This window comes from Sinocyclocheilus rhinocerous, unplaced genomic scaffold, assembly GCF_001515625.1.
Source record: "Sinocyclocheilus rhinocerous isolate Xijiao unplaced genomic scaffold, SAMN03320098_v1.1 scaffold1065, whole genome shotgun sequence".
Taxonomy (NCBI): domain Eukaryota; kingdom Metazoa; phylum Chordata; class Actinopteri; order Cypriniformes; family Cyprinidae; genus Sinocyclocheilus; species Sinocyclocheilus rhinocerous.
This window is the reverse complement of record NW_015628720.1, coordinates 445,742-468,089: the sequence shown is the minus strand read 5'-3', so window position 1 is coordinate 468,089 and position 22,348 is coordinate 445,742. Positions and strand designations below refer to the sequence as shown.

Below are 22,348 nucleotides of genomic sequence, written 5' to 3'. Positions count from 1 at the left end.
ACAAAGTAGTTTCGCTTTTACAACGAAGCACACAGCGTCTTTATGACATGGCGGCGGAAACAACAAAACTACATCGAGAATAAAAGTTACGCCTTCTTTCTTTGCGTGAACATTTGGGCGGCGTTATGCAAATCTTCCCACATCGTGACGTAGACATGCGGGGGCGTGTTGGAACAAGCCGTTTTAGGTAGGCGTGGTTGACTCTTAACTTTTATAAAGAATATCTCTTTGGATTTGAGACTTTAGTCTTTGTAACTTTACAGATCTTCTTTATGCACCAAGAGCTTGTAACACTTCAAAGAGAAAGGAAAAATTGAAATCGCATCATATGACCCCTTTAAAGTCTGTTTTTTTTTTTGTTTTGTTTTTTTTATATCTTGCATTTTTTTAGAAAAATGTTTTTCACAAGGAACACAAATAAATACTTACATTATTGCCAAAAATCATAGAGATTATGTACATTTTGTTAATAATTTTCTAAGTACAAACTTAGTGAAGTGACAGATGACAGAATGCTTGGTTTAAGATAGATGTAAGGCATTAGTTTATGCTAAAAATGATTAAAATTCAATAATTATTTATTCATTATAATGGGCATACCAAAGTATTTTGAAAAGCTTCTAACAATTCATTTTGGTAAACCACCACTCTAAAAACTCTGGGGGAATGAAATATTACAGAATCCCAGTAATGACCCATATAAGCTGTTAGCTAGTGGAATCTGCTAATATATGTTCAGTGTTAAATAATAATGTGGAAATACTTGCAACCCACTGCTAGAATACCTGAGGATCTGCAAACAAACCTTAGTAGAAGAAACACATGATTTAAATTCTGTAATGATTGACAGTCATTGAATGGGACTACTTTCTGCAGCTGGAAGAGGCAATACTACATTTGTGGATCATTGTGTTTTTCAAAACATAAAGTATTTGGCAGCTTTTGTTGGAACTTCCTGCATGATTTTGATTTAAAGGAGGAAGAACACGTCTTGTCTCCGAACGTGTTTACAACAGAGTCCTTCCAGCTGAGTCTGTAGACACTGATGTGAAACCCAAAGTCCTTGAGACGTTCCTGAACAGGTACTGGCTCCTTTACCAATGGAGAAAATCTTACAGTATGTGAAAAGTATCTTACATGTATCTGTGAAAAGTATCTCTTCTGCTTTTGTCAGACCATGCAATACACTTTTAAAATGCAAACATTCAACCAAATAGCCTATAAAATGACAGAATATTGCATAAGAAAAGTAAAATATAACTAAGAGTGTCAGGAGGCTATTAGATGCTCTGTACAAGAGCCAGGAAAGAGGCTTATACTGCAGGATTCTTCTGAGTTACGCCTCTCTCTGGAGAACAGGAGAGATAACCATGAATTACTACTGTGGAAAAATAAGGCAGTCAGGGAAAACATGTGTAAATCAAAATAATTCCACGAGAACAAAATGAACAGGGGTGATGCAGGGGGAACAGTGTGATTTTTTTCTTTCATTTACTATAGGCAAGATCTCTCTTATACCTTTCAAACCCTGCTGAAGATCATTTTTATAGTTATGTTTAATATCCAGTGTTACAGGCATTGGTTCTGACTATAGTAGCATCCAAATAATTATCTTTCTTTTTTTTCTTTCCAAATAAACCATTTTAAATATATTATGACTTAATTCAAAATTATTCCTAATAGTTGTTATCAATAATTTTCTTTAAATATTAATAGCTGTACTTCAGTTACTGATATTTATTTATTTATCTTTTCTGGATTCTCTGGATTTTTTGCTGCTGGAAATCATTCAGTCTTACACTGTAAATTTTTTTTTTTTTTTTTAAAGTTGCAAATAAAGATTATTGAAGTATGTTTTACAAGAAAATACTATTTCAGTCTTTCTACTTATAAATGTCATGATCAATTCAATAAGTTACTTTCCGTTTCTTTGTATTTTTTTTTTATTTACTAGCAATTTCTCAGTGAAAATTGTAAATCCTACACCAATGTTTTACAGTGTAAAATGATAAACAATTTCTCCTCACTAAACCACATGATGGTTCCCTGTTTATATTAATAATAATAATATATTTATATATTAATAATAATATTTCAGAGAGACAGTATTAAATTAAGCATTTAAGGGCATAATTGGTTTACACAAGGGATTTGATAAATAAATAAATAATGAGTTAATACAAAATATTTCTAAATTCTAGTTATTAATCATTGTCTTTAAAAAAAAGTTCATTTCAAATAATAAATATTATAGACTACTAGCTAATAAATTTTTTACGGCAAACAGATAAAACAAAAACAATGTATAAAGTAAAACACTGTGCACTTACTGTAGGGATGATTCATTCATTTTTTGTTGTTGTTTTTTTAGAATAGAATAGAAGCTTTTTTGATAAATAGAAGCTTTTGTGGTCAATTTGGTCGACAATATGTGATAGGACACACATTGATTGCATAGATGGCAGCATCTGATATTTACATTTTGGGTGGCGCCAAGTGACAAACACCAAAGAAACCTCAGAGAAAAGTGACGTACATTGGAATGGATGCCATGTCTGAACAAATTAAAGAGACGTGAGGGATGTGAGACTTCTGGAGAACAGTATGAACTGTAGTCTGTCCCTCTGTTTCTCTGTAAGCCGCTTCTTCACAGCTGAAAATGTTAGTTCCAAGAATTTTGGTTGGAATCGGTGCTGCTGCTCCCTCCTCTTTCAGCATACGTCAGCGGCCGACCTGGTGTTTTTCCTCCTGGGAAATAAAAATATGAATCAACAAAGCTGGGGCATTTGAACTCTTTAAAGATCCAGACCCTGCGACGACCAACATGTGCGGATAGACGTCACAACAAACCAACTATATAGTTAATTTATGGTTCAGTGGAACAACAAGCCGCTCAAGTTTCACCTCTTATAGTCATCTGGTTCTTGTAGTCTTCTAACTATATGCTGTTGAATAAATAAAGCCATTCATGTCCTACATGTTTAGAGTAAGTAAATTACAGCTTGAGGGAATGTAAAACCCTTTGAATTTGATTGAAAACATTCCCCACGCAGAGTTGAGTTAAACTGACATCAAGAGACAACTTCTTGTTATAGTCTTTGTGAAAGCGGTGAGATTTTGGTTCCTAGTTGGGGGAAAGCAAAGTGAAAACAAACGTTTAGAGGGGAGTATTGTGTCCTGGTCTTTTCTTTGTCACTTAAAGGAACAGTTCACCCAGAAATGAACATTTGCTGAAAATGCCCTAGATAGATTAGTTTGTTTCTTCATCTGAACAGATTTGGAGAAATTTAGCATTACATCACTTATTTAGAGTTTTAATTTAGCATTACATAGCTCACCAGTGGATCCTCTGCAGTGAATGGGTGCCGTCAGAATGAGACTACGTTTACACGACAACAATGTAGTCAAAAACTGAAAAAATGTTCCCTTGCGTTTTTAAAAAGTTTCACGTATACACGACAACATTTTCAAAACGATTCACGTTTACACATATCAGCGAAAACGGCCAAAAACGCTTTATTACATATGCCAGGCCAGTAGTTGGCGCTGTCACCTTGTTAGTAAACAGTACCTGTAGGGAAGTGACGATTATATGCATCTCCGCTGTTGGTTGTAATATTGGTGAAGTAAATCCACACTTTGCTGAAGAAGCGTTAGCAAACTCTTGAGCAGCAACAACAGTACCATGTACTCCGCCATTGTTTTGTATGTTTGTTCGTGCTTGCCTTTAAAATCGACACATACTGCGCATGTCTACATACCTAACACGTACTACGCACGCGCATGTCATCACCGTTTTCAAAGATTCCCGTATTGGTTGTTTACACGGAAACGATAACGGTGGCGTTTTCAAAAACTTGCACTTTGAAACCCGTTTTCAAAAATATGCGTTTTCAGTCCCCAAAACGCCTTGTCGTGTAAACGAACAGGCAAAACGCACAAAAAGGAGTGAGGCCGGTGGAGCAAATGCTAATGCACCGGTTCCCGCCTCCTTCCTCCCGGGTTTCGGCACCAATGTAACAACGTTTGTAGGTCGGGAGAAGGAGGCGGGAACCGGCGAACATTTAAACACTTAAAATAAATCAATAAATTATAAATAAAATAAAATAAACCAACACAAAATAAAAGTAAAGCGGCAGCCCCTCGCGGACGACTGCCGCACACAAAACACACAATAAAGTCCAGGCCAGGTCCTCTCTCGTCCAACACTGTCGTCACTCCTCCTTTTATCCTTCCGGAGCTCCTCCGTGGGACTCGAGACCGGTGAGTGGTGCAGGTGTCACGCATTAGCATTTACTCCACCGGCCTCGCTCCGTTCCCACGGCTCTCGGCCCCGCCCCTTTCGTCACACATTGTTTCTCACCAAAATGTTTCTGCTTGTAAACGGTGCTTGATCTGTGCATATTTCTCTCCTGATTCAGACGAGATGGCTTTTTCACTGGAGAAAGCAATATTATAGTTTGAGAAATGGTTTGAAGGTAAAAACGTATCAATAATGTATTTTTTTCTTACAGTCATGCAGCTTTTCCCTTCACAAGATGAGGGACTGGAGTCATGTGGATGTTTTTATCAGCTGTTTGGACTCATTCTGACGGCACCCATTCACTGCAGAGGATCCATTGGTGAGCAAGTGATGGAATGCTACATTTCTCCAAATCTGTTCTCATGAAGAAACAAAAACATCCATATCTATGATGGCCTGAGGGTGAGTACATTTTCAGAAAATCTTTATTTTTGGGTGAACTGTTCCTGTAATGCCTGTGGAAAAGGCCTAGAGAGACTGAGCCTCCTGTGGGGAGAATAAACTCATCTCACTCCCAGTCTAGTCCTTTCAGACTGGGAGAGAAACCTTTCCCAGAACCTTTCCGATCAGACGCAGAGGACCTTCATTACGCGTGTGCTGAGGTGTTTTTGTTGTACTGCTCAACCAAATGTTGTAAGCTTATCAAAAATGTAACAGGGACTCATTACGTAATCTGACTGGCATTTGTGTTGGCGAGAGCGGCCACCCTATAAAGACTACGTCACAAACGCACAGTCTGTGATATGGGAAAGTTTTCCCAACGATTCCGGTTTGATGATGATCATAATCGTTCTTGGAATACAGTGAGGCCCTCTGATGATAAGAGGGTATTTCCAATGAATCACACATGTGTTCATAGAAGTGTTGCTGTAATATCATTTATTAAGTGTGAGAAATATTAAACCTTATTAGACATACAGTATTGTGGTTTCTGTGTCTGGGTTAAGTATTACTCAAGTGCCTTTACTGACCACTGTTGTATGTCTGTCTATTAAAAAAAAAAAAGTTTTTTTAATGTACGGCTCTGTGGAAATGACACTTTTAATCCTTGGGGGGATCAAATATGCAAATACTATAATTGTTGTTCATTGCCAGCTGCTGTTTTTGTATACTTTACATCTTTACCCAACATGATTTAGGGTTATAGGTAATAGTAGATTATGTTAATACGATAAAGACTTAATGTAAATAACCATTCTCAAAATATGGTGGCAAACATGTGCCTTTTTTTAATCATGATTTTTAAAAAAAACAATAATCAAGAAACTCCAGGTTAAGCATCAGGGCAAGTGTGCAAAAAAACAAAACAATTGATAATATGAATAATTAAAAATGTCTACATTTTAAAAGTATTATTCAGGTGTTCTGCTTTGCTGCTAAAGATCTCATCAATTTACATTACAAGCTATCAGAATATCATCTTACTTTTTGATCTTATAAATATCAGCAACTGCACCAAATTGTATCATTTTCTCATTTTAGGCCTCTGAATAAAACGGAGGTGTTTTTATTTCTCAAGTATGAGCTTCATGTTCTCCTGTATGAATCATAAAAGCCTGATATCAAATAACACACATTTTTTATGTTTATTTTTTTCATCTAAAGGTTTAAAGGGGTCATATATGCTACAAAAACGGCTTGATCTCAAAAGAGTTGTTTTTGACAGGGTAAAAAAAAGTGTTTTTTACACTACCATTGAGAAATTTTAACCAAACTATGTTACAGACTTTTCATTAAGACCCTAAAGAATCATATCAACTTGTGGAAAATGGGCATCCTATGACCCCTTTAATAAACTGCTCCATATTTAAAGAAAATGAATTTTGTGACTATTATTTCATTTGTTAGGCTTTACAGGGTTCATTATCTGTAGATTCTGTTTTATAAATCTATCAGGAGAGTATTTAGGATGGGTTCAGACAGAGAACAGAAACATTTTGTACCTTTATTTATATTTCTGCGTGTATTAATCTCAATGCAATCTTTGCATAGTTTGGGGAAATTAACATAACATTAGTTCAAAACACTGAATATAGTGTTTGTTAAGAGTTTTAGCCGACTTGTCCATAAATGCAGCATGTTTATATACTGATTATATCATGTATCTGGAAGATATGTGGACATATTTTTATGCTAGTCAGAATGTGAACAAATATTTGTGGCTGTCTGACGAGAGCTTCAGTGATGGTGATCCCAGATCTCAGGTGATTTACTGCAGCTCTTCTACAGCCCAGACTCCTGAGATACACACCATTTCCTTTGCTTCTGTTATTGGAGGGTCCTGCGTGTCTCAGAGGCCCCTCACCTTTGACCGCTCTTATAGCATGATCCTCGAACAGATGTCTATATGACATGCCGGAAGACAAGGATGTACCATAAACCTACTGTACTTTACAAATGGCATCTGGATATCATGATAGTTCAAAGACTAATGTTAATGAGCACCAGGCCTAGTTTTTGGTGTCCTGCAGAGCTGAAGGTACTGTACGTTTCTCTGTGGAAATCTGAGTTTTGTGGGCACAGACACTCACCTGCATTGTTTACGGTGATTGCTGTCATATGTAAGGCAATGTCCACTTTGAAAACTTCTCCATGGACGTGTTTTCCTCAGCATTAGGCTCATCAATAGTTTTAACAATCATGCAGATGTGTAACTCTGTTCAAGCAAATATGGATAAAACTAGTTACATCATTTAGTGAAATTCCATAGTGTTCACAGGACTCATCATTTCTGTTCTGTTCTATTAAATCTCATGGCCTCCTCCATGACAGTCCTGGTCTATATCCACTTCTGCCAAATCATTAGTCCATCTTATAATCAGTTCTGAATCTGGAGGAACATTTTCGAAATTTACAGACTAAAACAAAGACCAGACTTCTGAGATAAATGAATATGGCAAACGCAGTACTGCAGTTCCCCTAATAGTATGCATTGGCTTTGTTGATCCGCTTTTCCCTTTCCAAAAGTCCTCACAAATACAGATGCAAATCCTCCGATAACTACTAACGTGACCTGCCAGAACTAACGCTACGCTTGATTTATATCTCTTGTGCACAGAACAACAATCTTCCCTGGAGCATGTTCTCTTCACATCATCTTTTCCGAAATGTCTAGTTAGAAATCAGTAACCTTGTGATCTTATGGCAACTGAGCTAACAAGATAGAAGTCAAAAACGGTTTGTTATGGTTCAGTCTGCCATACATATACAGAAGATTGCTGACTGCTGCGTTTAGCTAGATTGTTTCCATCATGCACAGCAGTGGGTTTATAACCATAACATGTGAATTAATGTCTCTGAGTCATCTTAAATGCCTTTTTCCATTGCTGAAGTGTCAAAAACTCTCAATCAATTAATCACATGATCCTGAAGTAGGCCACTGCAGCTTTGGTGAAAGAAAGCAGGAAAAGTTTGGGAAACTAAAATGGGATTTTTAAAGATATATTTGATAACCAAACATACCCATATGGCAGCATAGTATTTTAAATGGCCAAAATATTTTGTATTGTATGTATGTGTGTGTATATGTTGGGGACAAAATGTATTTTAAATGTTTAAATGGCCAAAATACATTTGAGGTATTTTAAATTGCCAAAATATATTTTTTATCTAATGCTAAATATGTGTTTTAAACATTGAAACTCAATAAATATATTTTTGAAATTAGGCTAAATTTAGGCTAAATGCAAATGTGGATAGAATAGCCTAGATCAAAACTAGATTTAATAATGTTTATTTATTTATGTTTATTGTAAAGTGTGTTGCTTTTGTTGATTTCTAATTAAATGTGTTATATGTTCACATGTGTAGACAACAAAGTTTTTCTTCAAGTGTGATGTAAATGTATTTTCTTGGATTGAAATATGAGGGCAAAATATATTTTTAAAAGCTTTTAAAAAAAATATGTTTGTATTTTTAAAATATATTTTCAAAATATAAAAACAATGGCCAAAATGTATATTAGTAGAAAATATATTTACATAAGCATATTTTAAAACACTTATTTCAAACAGAACTTCTGGAATTTGAACGAAATAGTCCTAGCTTTTGCATCTTTCCATTATTTTCACAAACGATACATATCACCTTTAAGAATCGGTCCCAATTTGAATGACCTGAATGACTCCTATAATTACCAAATGTCATGTCCTAGAAACGTCTTTTAGCTTTAAAACACATGTTGTTGAGGAAGCAGAAGCAAGTGTGAAATGCCAGGGTAAGAATGCCAACAGCTCTCTTTAATTACAGCTGAAAGATTTATATGTAGGCCAAAATGAAACATTTATAGTCGGCGGAGGGATTTAAGACACTGATTATCATTAAAGTCACAATTCAAAACAACAATACATAACCCTCTAATCCACAAGACCTTGAAATGATGTTTGACATATTACAGTGGAAAAAACAGAGGAGAAAAGAAGGTACTTTTGGAAAACGTCTCCATTTGCTCTCGTTGTTGTTTTGGAGCGGAGATATTAAAGAGATCTCGCATTAAACCGTGCACATTCAATCATCATCACAGCAGATATGAAAGGTTTTTGACCCAATACTGTTCTTATGCTTGTCATTTCTGTTCAAGAGAGTATCTGACTGTTTAAACAGCAAGCACTTTCCTTTCCACAACAGCTGTTCAATAAACGCAGGTCTGAAGTGTCAGCATGTTTTCTCTTAATAAACTCCTAATCATCTGCTTTTCGATAATAACTAAGGTAGTTGTTGTAATAGTCATGTTTAGGTATTGGGTAGGGTTGAGGGATCTAGATAATCTAGCAATATGTATGCTAATAAGCAAATAGTTAATAGTGTTCCCTAATCTAAAGTGTTACCAAAATGTCCTTTCGTAAACAAGAGTACTGTACTGCACATAAAGAGACTTTCATGTTTCTTAAAACTTAAGTACTCTTTTAAGAAGAGCACTTTTGTTTTACTATAAAGTGCATCTGCTGTCAGGCTTTAAAGAAGTACACTTATTTTTGATGTGTTGACTAACATACTAAAGTACAACTTGATTTCCATTTTAACTGTACTGTTAATCAACATTACATTTAAAGGTAATACATTTAAAATGTAGTAATATTCAACTTCATTATTACAAATGTGTGATGTACAAGTTTCAATAGAAACAACATATGTTTTAGTTTAACATACTGTAACACATTAAGTACATTAATTTCAAATAGAAGTAATTTTGAAAATACATATATAAGGTGTACTTAAGTCCTACTTAACTGAGGGGAAAACGCACTCTTAAGTTCAACTAACTGCATTTCATTGAAATATCAATTCAAAAAAAATTTCATTTCATTGTAAATAATATGCAAAAAAGTGTCTGAAAACATTACATTGCATTTGCACTTACATATACTCTATATTCTTTTACAATACATAGTTTCGTTAAGTACTCTTTTTAAAAAAAAATCTGAAGTGTACTGTACTTCCTTTTCACATGCCTGATTATATGGCAATTTGCAGTTTATTATTTACAAAACCAAAGTTCTGGAATTAAACTCTAGATGGTGCAGTCTGATAGGTCAAACTCAATCTGACATAATGACATCATTATCACATGGCGCAGCTGATTGGTTCTCTCCTGTATCGGTAGCCAATGAGCTCGCTGCTCAACATTCAAATACATGACTAGTGCTTGCTGTAGCAGTTGCAGCGCGCTTCAGAAACCCTCCACCTTCCCCAGCTCCACCTGTATGGATCTGCTATGGGGTGATTCCGCCAAGACCAAACACATTAACATTGTCATGTACATTACCATGCCAATCCCTCCGCTGCATCTGCTGCCTACTTATACTCACGCTGTGATCAGCAGCAGCTGGATGCAATAATCGCATGCCAATGTGCATTGGCTCGTTTAGTTTACACTCGAAGTAGATTGGTCTCTCTAAGCGAGATCCCAATTTCGTCGGTCATCCGACATGACGTCTCCGTTCCCCCCTTCAGGGAACGAGGGTTACCATACGTAACCGAGACGTTTTGTTTGACTCTAATTTCTCAAAAAAAAAACATTCACTCTTGTGATTTGGTTGAGAAAAATTAATCTAAACGTCAGCTAACACTTATAGAAGGAACTGTGGTGGTATCATGGTACAATGATGGTATCGGATGTAATACCATGGTACTTTGATATTCCACACAGCAAAAACATTTTTTTGTTGTGACCCTGGAGCACAAAACCAGTCTTAAGTCCCTGGGGTATATTTGTAGCAATAGCCAAAAATACATTGTATGGGTCAAAATTATCGATTTTTTTTATGCCAAAAATCATTAGGATATTAAGTAAAGATCGTGTTCCATGATGATATTTTGTAAATTTCCTACCGTAAATATATCAAAACTTAATTTTTAATTAGTAATATGCATTGCTAAGAACTTCATTTGGACAACTTTAAAGGCAATTTTCTCAATATTTTGATTTTTTTTTTTGCACCCTCAGATTCCAGATTTTCAAATAGTTGTATATCAGCCAAATATTGTCCTATCCTAACAAACCATACGTCAATGGAAAGCTTATTTATTCAGATAAGAATTAAATTGACCCTTATGACTGGTTTTGTTGTCCAGGGTCACAAATATGTTTTAAATATATGTTGTAATCAGTAAAGCTTTTTAATTTTTGAAAATGAAAATATATTTCAAAAATATTTAGTTCAATATATATAAAGTTTCAACTTTCATATAACAAAATATATTTCAGGGGCAATAAAGTACATTTCCAGTCTTACAGTAGCCTACTTTTAGACTATATGCAAATATGGGTGGAATAGCCTACTTGAGATCAAAACTAGATTGATAATGATTAAATGTTTATTTTTTTTAAATATATTGTAATATTGTCATTTTAAAAAATATTTTAAAGCATGTTCCTTGCTTTAAAAAAATGCTTTTAATATATACTGTTTTTATTGTAATAAATATTATTATTGTATAATAACATATTTATATATTGTATAAAATATATAAAAATAAAAAAAAAAGTGTAAACTTGCAACATACTTATGCATAAATATTTTTGGCCTTTTTTTTTGTTTGTATATTTATACTTATGGGATATCATGATGTCATAACTGATTACCGTATTAGTATTTACAAACTACTCTACTGTATTACAATTCTGCATGTATTCTCTTCTGAAGTACAACTCCAGGCCATGTCAAATTCAGTTAAAATGATTTGATGCTATTAAGATATTCCACACATAATTGTGTTATATCATGCTGATGCATGTCATCTGAATTCATGCAGTGAAACCATTAAATGTGTTTGGATCAGTTGCAATGATAAAAATGACCATTTCACTGTTATTTTAGATATAGCAATATAATCAAAATATCACTTCTGCTTTGCTGAATAATCAGTCCAACAAATATATATTTTTTCATACTATTCAGTATAATTCATCATTAGTTTTGAAATAATTTTCTGTGCCGTCCCAAATAGCGTAATCGGCTTCGAGTGCTATTGTCATCCCACATGGCCTAATTTTTACTAGAAAGAATGATTCAGAAAGGAGGAAAAGGTCTGAGTTTCCACTAACACTCCTCCAGTTGCCTGTTCTCCAGCATCACCAGATCTTTCTCCCCTCCTTCCTCTCATTCTCCAGAGTTAATAGTGTTCCGCTGCTCAACATTCAAATACATGACTAGTGCTTGCTGTAGCAGTTGCAGCGCGCTTCAGAAACCCTCCACCTTCCCCAGCTCCACCTGTATAGATCTGCTACATGGTGATTGTATGCTATATATGGGGGTTATTTCATGTGTGTTATATGTGCAGCAGCAGTATTTCTTAGATGCTCACAGCAGCATGTTGTGGATGTATTGGCAGTAGCAGGTCACAGCAGCAGCAGCGTAGCAGATCTATTCCGCCAAAACCAAACACATTAACATTATCATGTAGATTACCATGCCAATCCCTCCAAGAGTTGTCATGACAGTAATTATATTATTTACATTTGCATTTTTTCAACAGACCTGCACTGGGCCGGTGTGTGACATAAAACAGGCATCTCCATGTGCTTAGACAACCTGTTTTATAAACTGTTTAATGACAATATGTTCTGGCTAAGAGCCTAACTACCGCTCTTGCTAAGAACAGTTTGTCTCAGATTTGTACTGGCCTTGTTTAGTGTATCTCTCTTCCAAAAAGTACTTGCTTTCAGGTATTTGTACCAAGAATTCATTTTATAACATAAAATGCATCCACTGATGACCCTGACTGAAGTCTAAATCATTTATTTTGAAATATCGGATATGTATACTCCAACTCTTTATTCACTTAAAAAATGATGCATGAAGAGTCGACCGGTGCTTGGGTGGTCCAGGGGAGTTTTTGATATGGTTTTGATTTCACAAAATAAAATAAAGATGTCCTGTTTATTGGACAGTATAAAACCCAGTAACGTAAATACATGTTTTATGAAACAAAAGACAGACATAGTCTTAATATCATAGATTTTATAGTCTTAATTTTAAATTTGTGCAAAAACAATTATCCTCTGGCTTTAAAAAGGCACAGATGACATACACTTTCATACTTTTACAATACGGACTTGAAAACAAAGCACAAATCTGAATATTTACACGAACCATTGTACTGTACAAACATTTATGATTTCCCTAAAAACATCAATACTCAGATATATCGCTGCAACAAGACTGAGGTAACAATTCAAGAAAGTTACAAAGAAAATAAAAGTAGGTGAAAAGTCCAAAGCAGCAAAACGGGAGATTATTGTGCTCCACGGCCCTTATTTCATACGAACGTCCACATCAAGTCTAAATCCTGGACTCTGAACACTAACTAAGAGATATGCATTAAGATAAGAAGAATATGCAACAGTCTCTTTCCCCTCAGAGGCATGGCTTTTAGCGCAAGTACCTTTTTATTACGTTGCAGTATAAAGTGGTTTAAACAAACTGATGTTCAGTCAGCACGGCACACTTGAGTTTCATTTCGTGCGAAATAAAAAATAAAGTTCAACTTCTAATGAAATCGCTTTTAGCAGTAATGACAAGCTCTGGGTTGTGTATAACATTTAACCAAACAGGAATATGTTAGACGCTGACAGACGTTCGATTCTCAAGCGAGCATTCATAAATATTTGGTTCTGTTCCACAGAATTTGCAGTTCTGAGCAGGGGTTAAAGGAGGCATAATAATAAATAACAAAAATGAAGGTACCATAATGAAAGATGAGCCTAAACATGCACTCTGTGACTGAATCCTCCTGGGATTGAACATTGTTTCAGTGTTTGTGCACCTTTACTATAATGTCTGAGTACTGTTGACTCTGGAAGACTTGCATGCATTATGAAGGGAAGGTTTCTTTTGCTTGGAGGTTTGCCTCTGTTTCTTTGCCATTTCTCTGCGAAGCATCTGTTTGCCCACTTCAGGTCCAATAAACCCCCCCCCCACTGCACTCAACTACTATTGCAATAGAGCGCAAAAGTTTCCGGAAGTAAAAATCCCACTCATTTTCCTCATAGAGCAATTGATTTTAACAATAAAGCATAAACTTTTGAGACAGACGTACCATGAGCTCTGAGCTCAGAATTATATTTTCATATTATGTTTGTAATTTTATGATTCATCGTGGAGATGGTTGGATTTTGTTACTATAGATAAACTGAATGGGAACAATAACTCTCAAAGCAAAAAAGTGAGTGTGACTATTACACACTGTTCTATTCCAGCTCCGGCTTCCAAAAATGATTTATGAAATAAAGCAAAAAATGAGAAACACGCAACGAGCCTGATAAATCAACAAAACATCTGTACAGATTAAATGCAGTGTAATCAATATGCATTTTGTATGGAAATGAGAGAATTTGCTTGTATTCAAGACTAATAGAATATAATCGAAAAAATAAACGGACTTACTTGGATCTAAAAAACAACAACGATTAAAACCAGCACCGCTGTTAAAATACCATTTCTACCACACTGCATTCTGTTAAGAGTTGCATGTGTGGTCAAAAATATTGTTCACAATTGTATATAAAACCTTTGGAAGCCCATGGATTGAGCTAGCAGACTTTGACAGATCCGTTGGTCTTCTGTAAATGTCTCTTTCGTCCAAAAGTTGCATTTCATTTGATATATCCTGACTTTCGACTTTTTTATCCCGTCAGTGCCGTCTCACTCTCTAACAGCGAAGACACGGAACGAACCGCCTTCTGTATTGGTTTTACTGTGAGAAAGAAAGAGAAAGAAACAATTAACAAACTATTTAAAACACACACACACTTGCCACTTTATGAAAAGATCTTTGTGAAAAAGATCTAAGACTCGTTAAATTACATTCAGTTCACACTAAAGTATATTCTTTTAATGTTTTCAGACACTTAATTGCAATTGAATGAAAATTATTACGATTTAAATTTAAATTTAAATTAAATGCAACTTTAAACTTTGGAGTGGTTTTTTGATCCACTTAAGTAGGACTTATATATTTGTAATTGCACATTTGTTTAGTACATTTGAAATATATGAACTTTAAATGTAATATCGAATAACGAAACCTATTTTTAAAGCATGTTACATGTGCTTTAGTATGATGGTCAACACATCAAAATAAGTGTACTTTTTTAAAGCATGACAAAATATGTGAAAAACATATGAAAAAAAAAATAGACCCTGGACCACAAAACAAGTCTTAAGTCTTCATCTGAAAGCTGAATAAATAAGCTTTCCATTGATGTATGGTTTGTTAGCATAGGGCAATATTTGGCCGAGATACAACTATTCCTAAAATCTGGAATCTGAGGGTGCAAAAAAATCTAAATACTGAGCAAATCATCTTTAAAGTCGTCCAAATGAAGTCCTTAGCAATGCATATTACAATATCTTCATGGAACATGATCTTTACTTAATATTCTAATGATTTTTGGCATTAAAGAAAAATCGATAATTTTGACCCATACAATGTATTTTTGGCTATTGCTACAGATATACCCCAGCGACTTAAGACTGGTTTTGTGCTCCAGGGTCACATATGCACTCTAAAATATAACTTTTAATTTGACATTTGTAGTTAAAGTACAATTTATACCTCAACTGGCCTTATGTTTCATTAATATTATATTATCTACAAGTACAGTTTTTAAAAAATATACTTTTAAGATTTGAAGTACACTACAATGTTATTCAGTACAGTTAAGTGTCATTCAGAAAGGAAACAATAGGGATTCAACTTTGGGTCGGTCTAGTCTGACCGTCTTAACTCATTGAGTAACACTGCTCTCTAATCGACTTCAATGATTTGTGTGCATGCTTTAGATTAGCTTTGGAAAGCATGACATTAACACTGGCTCAGCGCTCGTCTCGTGCTGTGGTTTCATTCAGATTTCTTCCAGCATTCATTACTGCCTACTGCTCTTGGCCTTTTCATTTATTCAGAAATGGACTGGCCTTCAGATGGTGGTGTATTGGTTGCTTTGTTGGCATCGGATGTGCTGTAATTATCCTTGACTGAGTCAGACACCAACAGTCTTTCCATCCAGTGTTAATATAGAGAGCATGTGAATACTTCCCTGTTAATAATGCAACGTTCAACTTCACACAACTGGCTGCCCCCCATTTCCCCTAGATTGCATCATATGAATAGGAAATCTATCCAAGCTGTCAGTAAATGGCTTTACTATGCTCAATCTATAGGCCAGTCAAGGCCAAGTCAAGCGCTTAAGAGGCCAGGATCGATTCCTTCGATGATGGTGTTTGATTCAAGTGTTAGATTTCATTACGCTGGAGCCGATTCTGTCGATTTAAGCACTTTGCATTGGAGAGTAAGCAAAGATCCCATGTGTGGTCCATCCTCGACGAGAAACCACACCATTACTCTTCAACCACCAACGTGCCACAGGCAGATTTGGCCCATCATGGCTTCTGACCACTGAATTGAGTTACTGAGAGAAAGCGAAGAGAGGAATCGAGAGCAGAGGTGAAGCGAGATACAGGACGTGTACCTCTCGGACTGGATGCCATTCTTCAAGGTCCCGGTGTAGCTTTTCCTCTTATCCAGAGCCAGGAGGTCCACATAGCCGCCGCTGGCTTTGATCACTCCAGCGTGGAGAGCTGCTCGGCAGATACTGGAGCCCTGGACACGAGGAAACAAAAGCGTATTCTTTTAGTCGACATGCCAGCGTTCATAAGTAGTTCCATTGACCTTCATGCTGGAAGATTTATATCATGCTTCCTCAAAACACAAACTTTTTTGTTATGTGCTATATACACTACCAGTCAAAAGGTAATTGCGATTTTTTTATGTTTTTGAAAGATGTACCTTATGCTTATCTGCAATAACTACTGGTGCATAATTATTTATTATTAATAAACAGTTTTTGAATGATTTCTGAAGGATCATGTGACACTGGAGACTGGAGTAATGGTGCTGAAAATTCAGCTTTGCATCACAGGATGGAATTACATTTTAAAATATATCACAATAAAAGCCAAAGTTATTTTAAATCGTAATAATATTTCACAAAATTACTGTTTTACTGTATCTTTAATCAAATAAATGCAGCCTTGGTGAGCAAACTACAGTTTTTGGGTGAATTACCTGATGCTCTTTTTTCTTTCTTTCTTTCTTTCTAATTTTTTTTTTTTAAGTTTGATTTTTACATACAATGCCTTAAATACATCTCTTCTATGATGGGCATGTTTTCAATTTCTGAAATTAAATTCATTTTGACATCATTTTAAAAATATTTTAGTAGTTTGGCATAATCTTTTATTCTTAATTCTTAGAAAATAAAATATTTTAAAACTAGTTTGATGCTTATTAATAAAAAAAATATTATTAAAAAACTGTAAAACAGTACATTATATAAAGTAATTTGACCTCTTTATGACAAAGCAATGTTAATTCAGGTTGAAAAATGTCATGTGGTATGACTCCCCCCCCCCCCCAAAAAAAATAATATTTATAAATTAATAAATCATGATATTTGTTTTAAAAATACATTTAAAAAAATGATTAAGATGTGTACAAACGGTGTACAAAATATGTTATTATTTATAAATTGACGGTTACACCACATGACACATGAATCCCTAAAGGCTGAAATACACTACACAACTCAGCATATTTCAAAACACTAGGCATCATATACGTTACGGCTGAGGATCACACACTACAAGTTGTTCTACAACAAACGCAACAAACTCACAAAGAAACATATGTGTTCTAAAATCAGCTCAAAATAGGAAACACGTTGGATGGAATCATAGTTGGAAGCTTAAAAATTGGAGTCTGTACCCATCACTACACAATTTTCTGTGAAATCTGTCAACTCCGACTGCCCAAAATTTGCAGACTGGCCCTGTCTTTCTTCAATTACACTCTTATAAAATAAAGGTTTTTCATTGGCATCTATGGTTCCATGAGGAACCTTTAACATCTATGGAATTTTAGCATTGCACAAAAGGTTCTTTTTGGAACCTTTATTTTAAAAATGTTTAAAACACCCCTCCAGGCTGTAAATCGGGGCAAAAATCTGGACAAAAGTCGTAAGTGAGCAACAGTAATAGTGACACTGTCCATAGCACCATACAACTATGTTTTCCACGCTCAATTCCACAGTCCTTGAGATGTAAACAGTCTAAAGGAGCCTAGACAAATGACATCACTTCTGATGTCTATGGCACGCACAAGAGCAAGGCCAGAGCTCAAGAGCTCCAGAAAAGGCAAGTTGGCCAGACGCCTGGCTTCAGAGCAGCTTAGTGTGCGTGAACCCTCTGGAACTGCAAGTACCTTCAGGTTTTATTCTTTTAACCTGGAAAGAAGGTTCAATCCTGTCTGCTTCTGCCCACAAAACCATTCAGTAATGAAAAGTAATGAAAGTGCACAGCTCATCGCACACGTCTGTGTGTCGCTATCTTATAATACTCATCCAATTGCTCATGCGCTGAGTATAAGTGCACTTTCAAACAAAGACTACCTTCACAAATTACCAAGTCCAAACCACTGAATAATGAGGGTTAATTAATGCTTACTGGAGAGCGTGCTCTGATCTGAGGCCAGCTACGCAGACGCTCAGCTTTTACACAGGAATGTGGCTGTAACAAGCCAAAAGGGCCAAAAGGCAATAAGTTCATTTGAGTTCACACACCACTACACAACCAGGCCATTCCACACTATAGCTCTCGGAGAAAAAGACATGTTGGAGGAGCTAATTATCCTGATTTTAGTTCAATTAAGAAATAACTGAAGACCGACCATTGAATTGATGTAAATTAAACTTACAGTTTGATTCAGAGCTTTGCAATGATCCATTTCTGAATGATTCATTCACAAATTGGAGTTCACAGCGTTTGGCATCTCGCTAAAGAGCCTGCTGAAGATTATCAGTGAATAACAACTTAAAGGGGTCATATGATGCTTTTTTAAAGATCATTATTTTGTGTATTTGGTGTAACAGAATATGTTGACATGCTTTAATGTTCAAAAAACACATTATTTTTCAAATACTGTACATTATTGTAAGTCCTCTATATGCCCCGCCTCTCTCAAACGCTTCGTTTTCTACAAAGCCCCCTCCTTTGACAAGCGCAGTCCGCTCTGATTGGCCAGCTGCATTATGCAAATATTTCCACATAGTGAGGTAGATATGTGGGGGCGTGTTAGAACGAGCCGTTTTAGGGGGGCGTGGCAGAGTCTTAACTTTGATAAAGAATATCTCTTTGGTTTTGAGACTTTAGTCTTTGCAACTTCAGAAATCTTATCTATGCACAATCAGCTTGTAACACTCCAAAGAGAAAGGAAAACTTGAAATCGCATCATATGACCCCTTTAAAGTTTGATCTGTCTCTCACATAAGCTATGCAGAGTGAATGAATAGTCATCATTCTTTATATTAGGATATTTTTCAGAAGGTCCTTTTAGTGTTAAATGGAAGAAAAAATGATACAGGTTTGGAATGACATAATAGTAATTGACACTATTTTCTTTTTTTCTTTGCCTTTTTTATGTGGAAAAGACGCACACTTTAGCATATTGTTAAAAAAAGAGTACTTATTACAGAAATAATATACTTCAAAAGAATATACTTAAGCGCAAACTGAATTGAATGTTTTCAGATCCTTAATGGCATGTTAATTGCAATTAAATGAAAATGTATTATAGTTTACATTTATATTAAATGTGATTAGCTTAACCGTAGAGTGCTTTTTTGACCCACTTAAGTACATCTTTTTATGTAATTTTAAAATTACTTCTATTATCTTTGAAATATGGTTAAAGTTACTGTTGAATGTGATGACAAGTATTTATGTTAATGTAATTTCCATTGATATCTGTATGTCGTGTATTTAAATATTTTTAAAATTACACATTTGTAATGATGTAGTTGCATTTTAGCGCATTTAAAATATATTGACATTAAATGTAATACAGAATAACACAAAAGTTAACATTATAATGAAGTATTTTCCATGTGCTTTAGTATGTTAGTCAACAAAGTGATAAATGAAAAAAATAAATTAAACTTAATGATTTAAATGGACATTATCACAAAGTGAACTGTTTAAAAGTGTACTTAAGTGTGTTAAGAAACAATCTCTCTTTAAGTACACTTAAGTGCCCTTTTATTTCATTAGGAATATATTATCTGCAAGTAAAGACTTTTAAAAGTATACTTTTAAGATTTGAAGTAACTACAAATGCACATTAAATACAATTAAGTGCACATCAGATGCATTAGTGTCATAATTTTGATTAATAAATTAATAAAGAAACTCTGCAATGATGAAGTTATACAGCAAGCTGTTCTCTAAACAGTTAAGTGGTCCGTAAGGCCAAGTCCTGACCTCAGGCATGCATGAGTCAGTGTAAGAGAGCTGCTCTGTGGTCAGTATACACTCTGCGAGATAAATTAGTGGTGACAATGGAGGCCACCTTCACCGAAAACTCCCTTTAGACTCACACAGACGATTCCCACAGTCGACCCTCACCACAAGAGCAGCACGCTCACTTTAGCACTCGTAAGTGCCTGACTACGAATGCCTGTTCTCCCTCATTTCTCATCTCTCAGCCCTGTACAGACGCCCTCGGACTGAAGCAGGTACTCACATCTCCGTAGATGTTGCTGCCAACCACTGGAGCCCAATATGACGGTTCGTTTATGCAATTAGCTGGGCAGAAGACTCTGATGAGATAGAGGAGAAACTAATAAGGTGCATTGCTACGACAAGGAAAGTACATACAATTGACCTGATATTGGAGTGCATATGGCGAATATTGCAATACACTGAATGGTACCTTGGACAATGAGAGGTGGATGCCTTGAAGGGACAAATCTCAGCCACTGTTGTGTAGCAGTCTATTGTTTGCTCTAAAGAAGGGAAAAACACATGATTCTAAAGATGATTTGCCAGTCAGTTGAGTAGCTTTAATTGACTGCATACTGGAAAACATATATCAATGAGAATACTTGCATTTACATAATAATACATATTTAGCATACTTTTGACAAGAGTATTTATTATGGAAATAAAATAAAGTGTGAAATCAATACAATATTTTAGGGGACTTAATAGCATGTTAATTGCAATTAAATATAGTTTAAATTTATATAAAATGCAATTAGTTGATCATTTGCGTGTTTTTGACCAACTTAAGTAGGACTTAAGAATATCTTTAATTTCCTAAAATTTTTTCTTTGAAATGTAGTTAAAGTGTACTGAATGTACTACCAAGCATTTATGATAAACTAAAATATACTTCAATATCATAACTTGTATGTCACGTTTAAATATATTTGTAATTACACATTCGTAATGATGAAGCCGCAATTTAGTGCATTATATATTTATACAATATTTTAACTTCAAATCCATAAACGCACCATTTCTGATTTCATATTGTAAAAAAGAGAATATTTGCATTCAATATTTATGAAGATAAGACAATAAAAATACTCACCTTCCACTCTCGACACTGTAAATGCATTGCCAGGTTTGTATTTACTGAAATGAAAATCAAACAATGCAGATTTGATTGAATAACTCCCATGTAGACAGTGAATTGTGGACAAACTGAATTCAGTTGATATCATCCTAATGTTTAGACTACCTGAATGATTCTACGCCATTCTTGGTTGCCTTTACAAAGAATGGGAAGTTGTCTTTTCTTGTAACATCCACAAGGCCTCCATTGTTGTCAATTATTCCATAGTGGATAGCAGCACGGCAAATACTCGATTGCTAAAATAATAGGAGAAAAAATGGAATTAATAAATAAATCTAACATCACCCACTGAACAGGACCATGTGAAATCTCAAAGTATAACTTACAACATCATAGTACAGTGTTCCCCACACTTTCCCCTTCTTATTTAAGCAGTTTCCTGGGCAGTTGTACCTTAAAAAGAAAAAGAAAATCACCTGTAAAATTGGCTGAACTTAACATATCTTAAAATCTTTAAAGAAATATCAAATTATTTTACACTGACCTGTTGCAGGCTGCTCCTTTACATTTGTCCCTCATTTTTGTCTCACACTTAATGTTTTGTGCTGAAAGGCAAAATAGTAGAAATTAAAAGAGTAGAAATTTAAAATCTTTTAGTACACATTATTACCAAAGCTACATTTAAATCATTGTAAAATTCTAAAAATGTTAATCATTATTTTGTATTATTTATTTTAATTATATTTATTTTAAAAATAATTTAAAATGATAAATAATAATAATTAATAGTTTTTAAAAAAATAAATTCTAAATATTTTTTTTTCATTATTTCAAGTAATATTATTCACACTAACCTAGATAGGTAGTTCTTGTAGTCTTGGTTGAGGAAGGATTGGCATTTGCAGGTTTTTGGGGCAAAGAGGGTTTGGACTGAGGCTTAGTTGGAGTAGTTCGAGGCTGTACTGGCTCCTGCGGCTTCTCCACCTCATTCATATCTGGAGACTCATGACGTTCAGGCTCTCCTAAATAAAAAATCACAAAAAAAAATATATATAGATTTAGGCTACGTCCACACGAAGCCAGAGCTTTCCCTATCCGATCTTTTTTTTCCCCTCGTCTCAAGAAATATCT

At 35.0% G+C, this 22,348-nt stretch overlaps 1 protein-coding gene across 1 annotated transcript in view; it reads right to left on the bottom strand.

The window, feature by feature from the left end:
• Positions 1-13,261: 13,261 nt before the first annotated feature.
• crispld2 (cysteine-rich secretory protein LCCL domain containing 2) overlaps positions 13,262-22,348 on the bottom strand; it is a 21,285-nt gene continuing 12,198 nt past the window's right edge. Inside the window, exons 6-14 of the mRNA XM_016550083.1 lie at positions 22,072-22,239; positions 21,762-21,822; positions 21,604-21,670; positions 21,383-21,513; positions 21,233-21,276; positions 20,570-20,642; positions 20,381-20,456; positions 16,275-16,405; positions 13,262-14,500 (exon numbers count right to left, since the gene is read on the bottom strand). Coding sequence (XP_016405569.1) covers positions 14,449-14,500; positions 16,275-16,405; positions 20,381-20,456; positions 20,570-20,642; positions 21,233-21,276; positions 21,383-21,513; positions 21,604-21,670; positions 21,762-21,822; positions 22,072-22,239 — 803 coding nt within the window. The 3' untranslated portion in view covers positions 13,262-14,448. The remainder of the gene's footprint in view (positions 14,501-16,274; positions 16,406-20,380; positions 20,457-20,569; positions 20,643-21,232; positions 21,277-21,382; positions 21,514-21,603; positions 21,671-21,761; positions 21,823-22,071; positions 22,240-22,348) is intronic.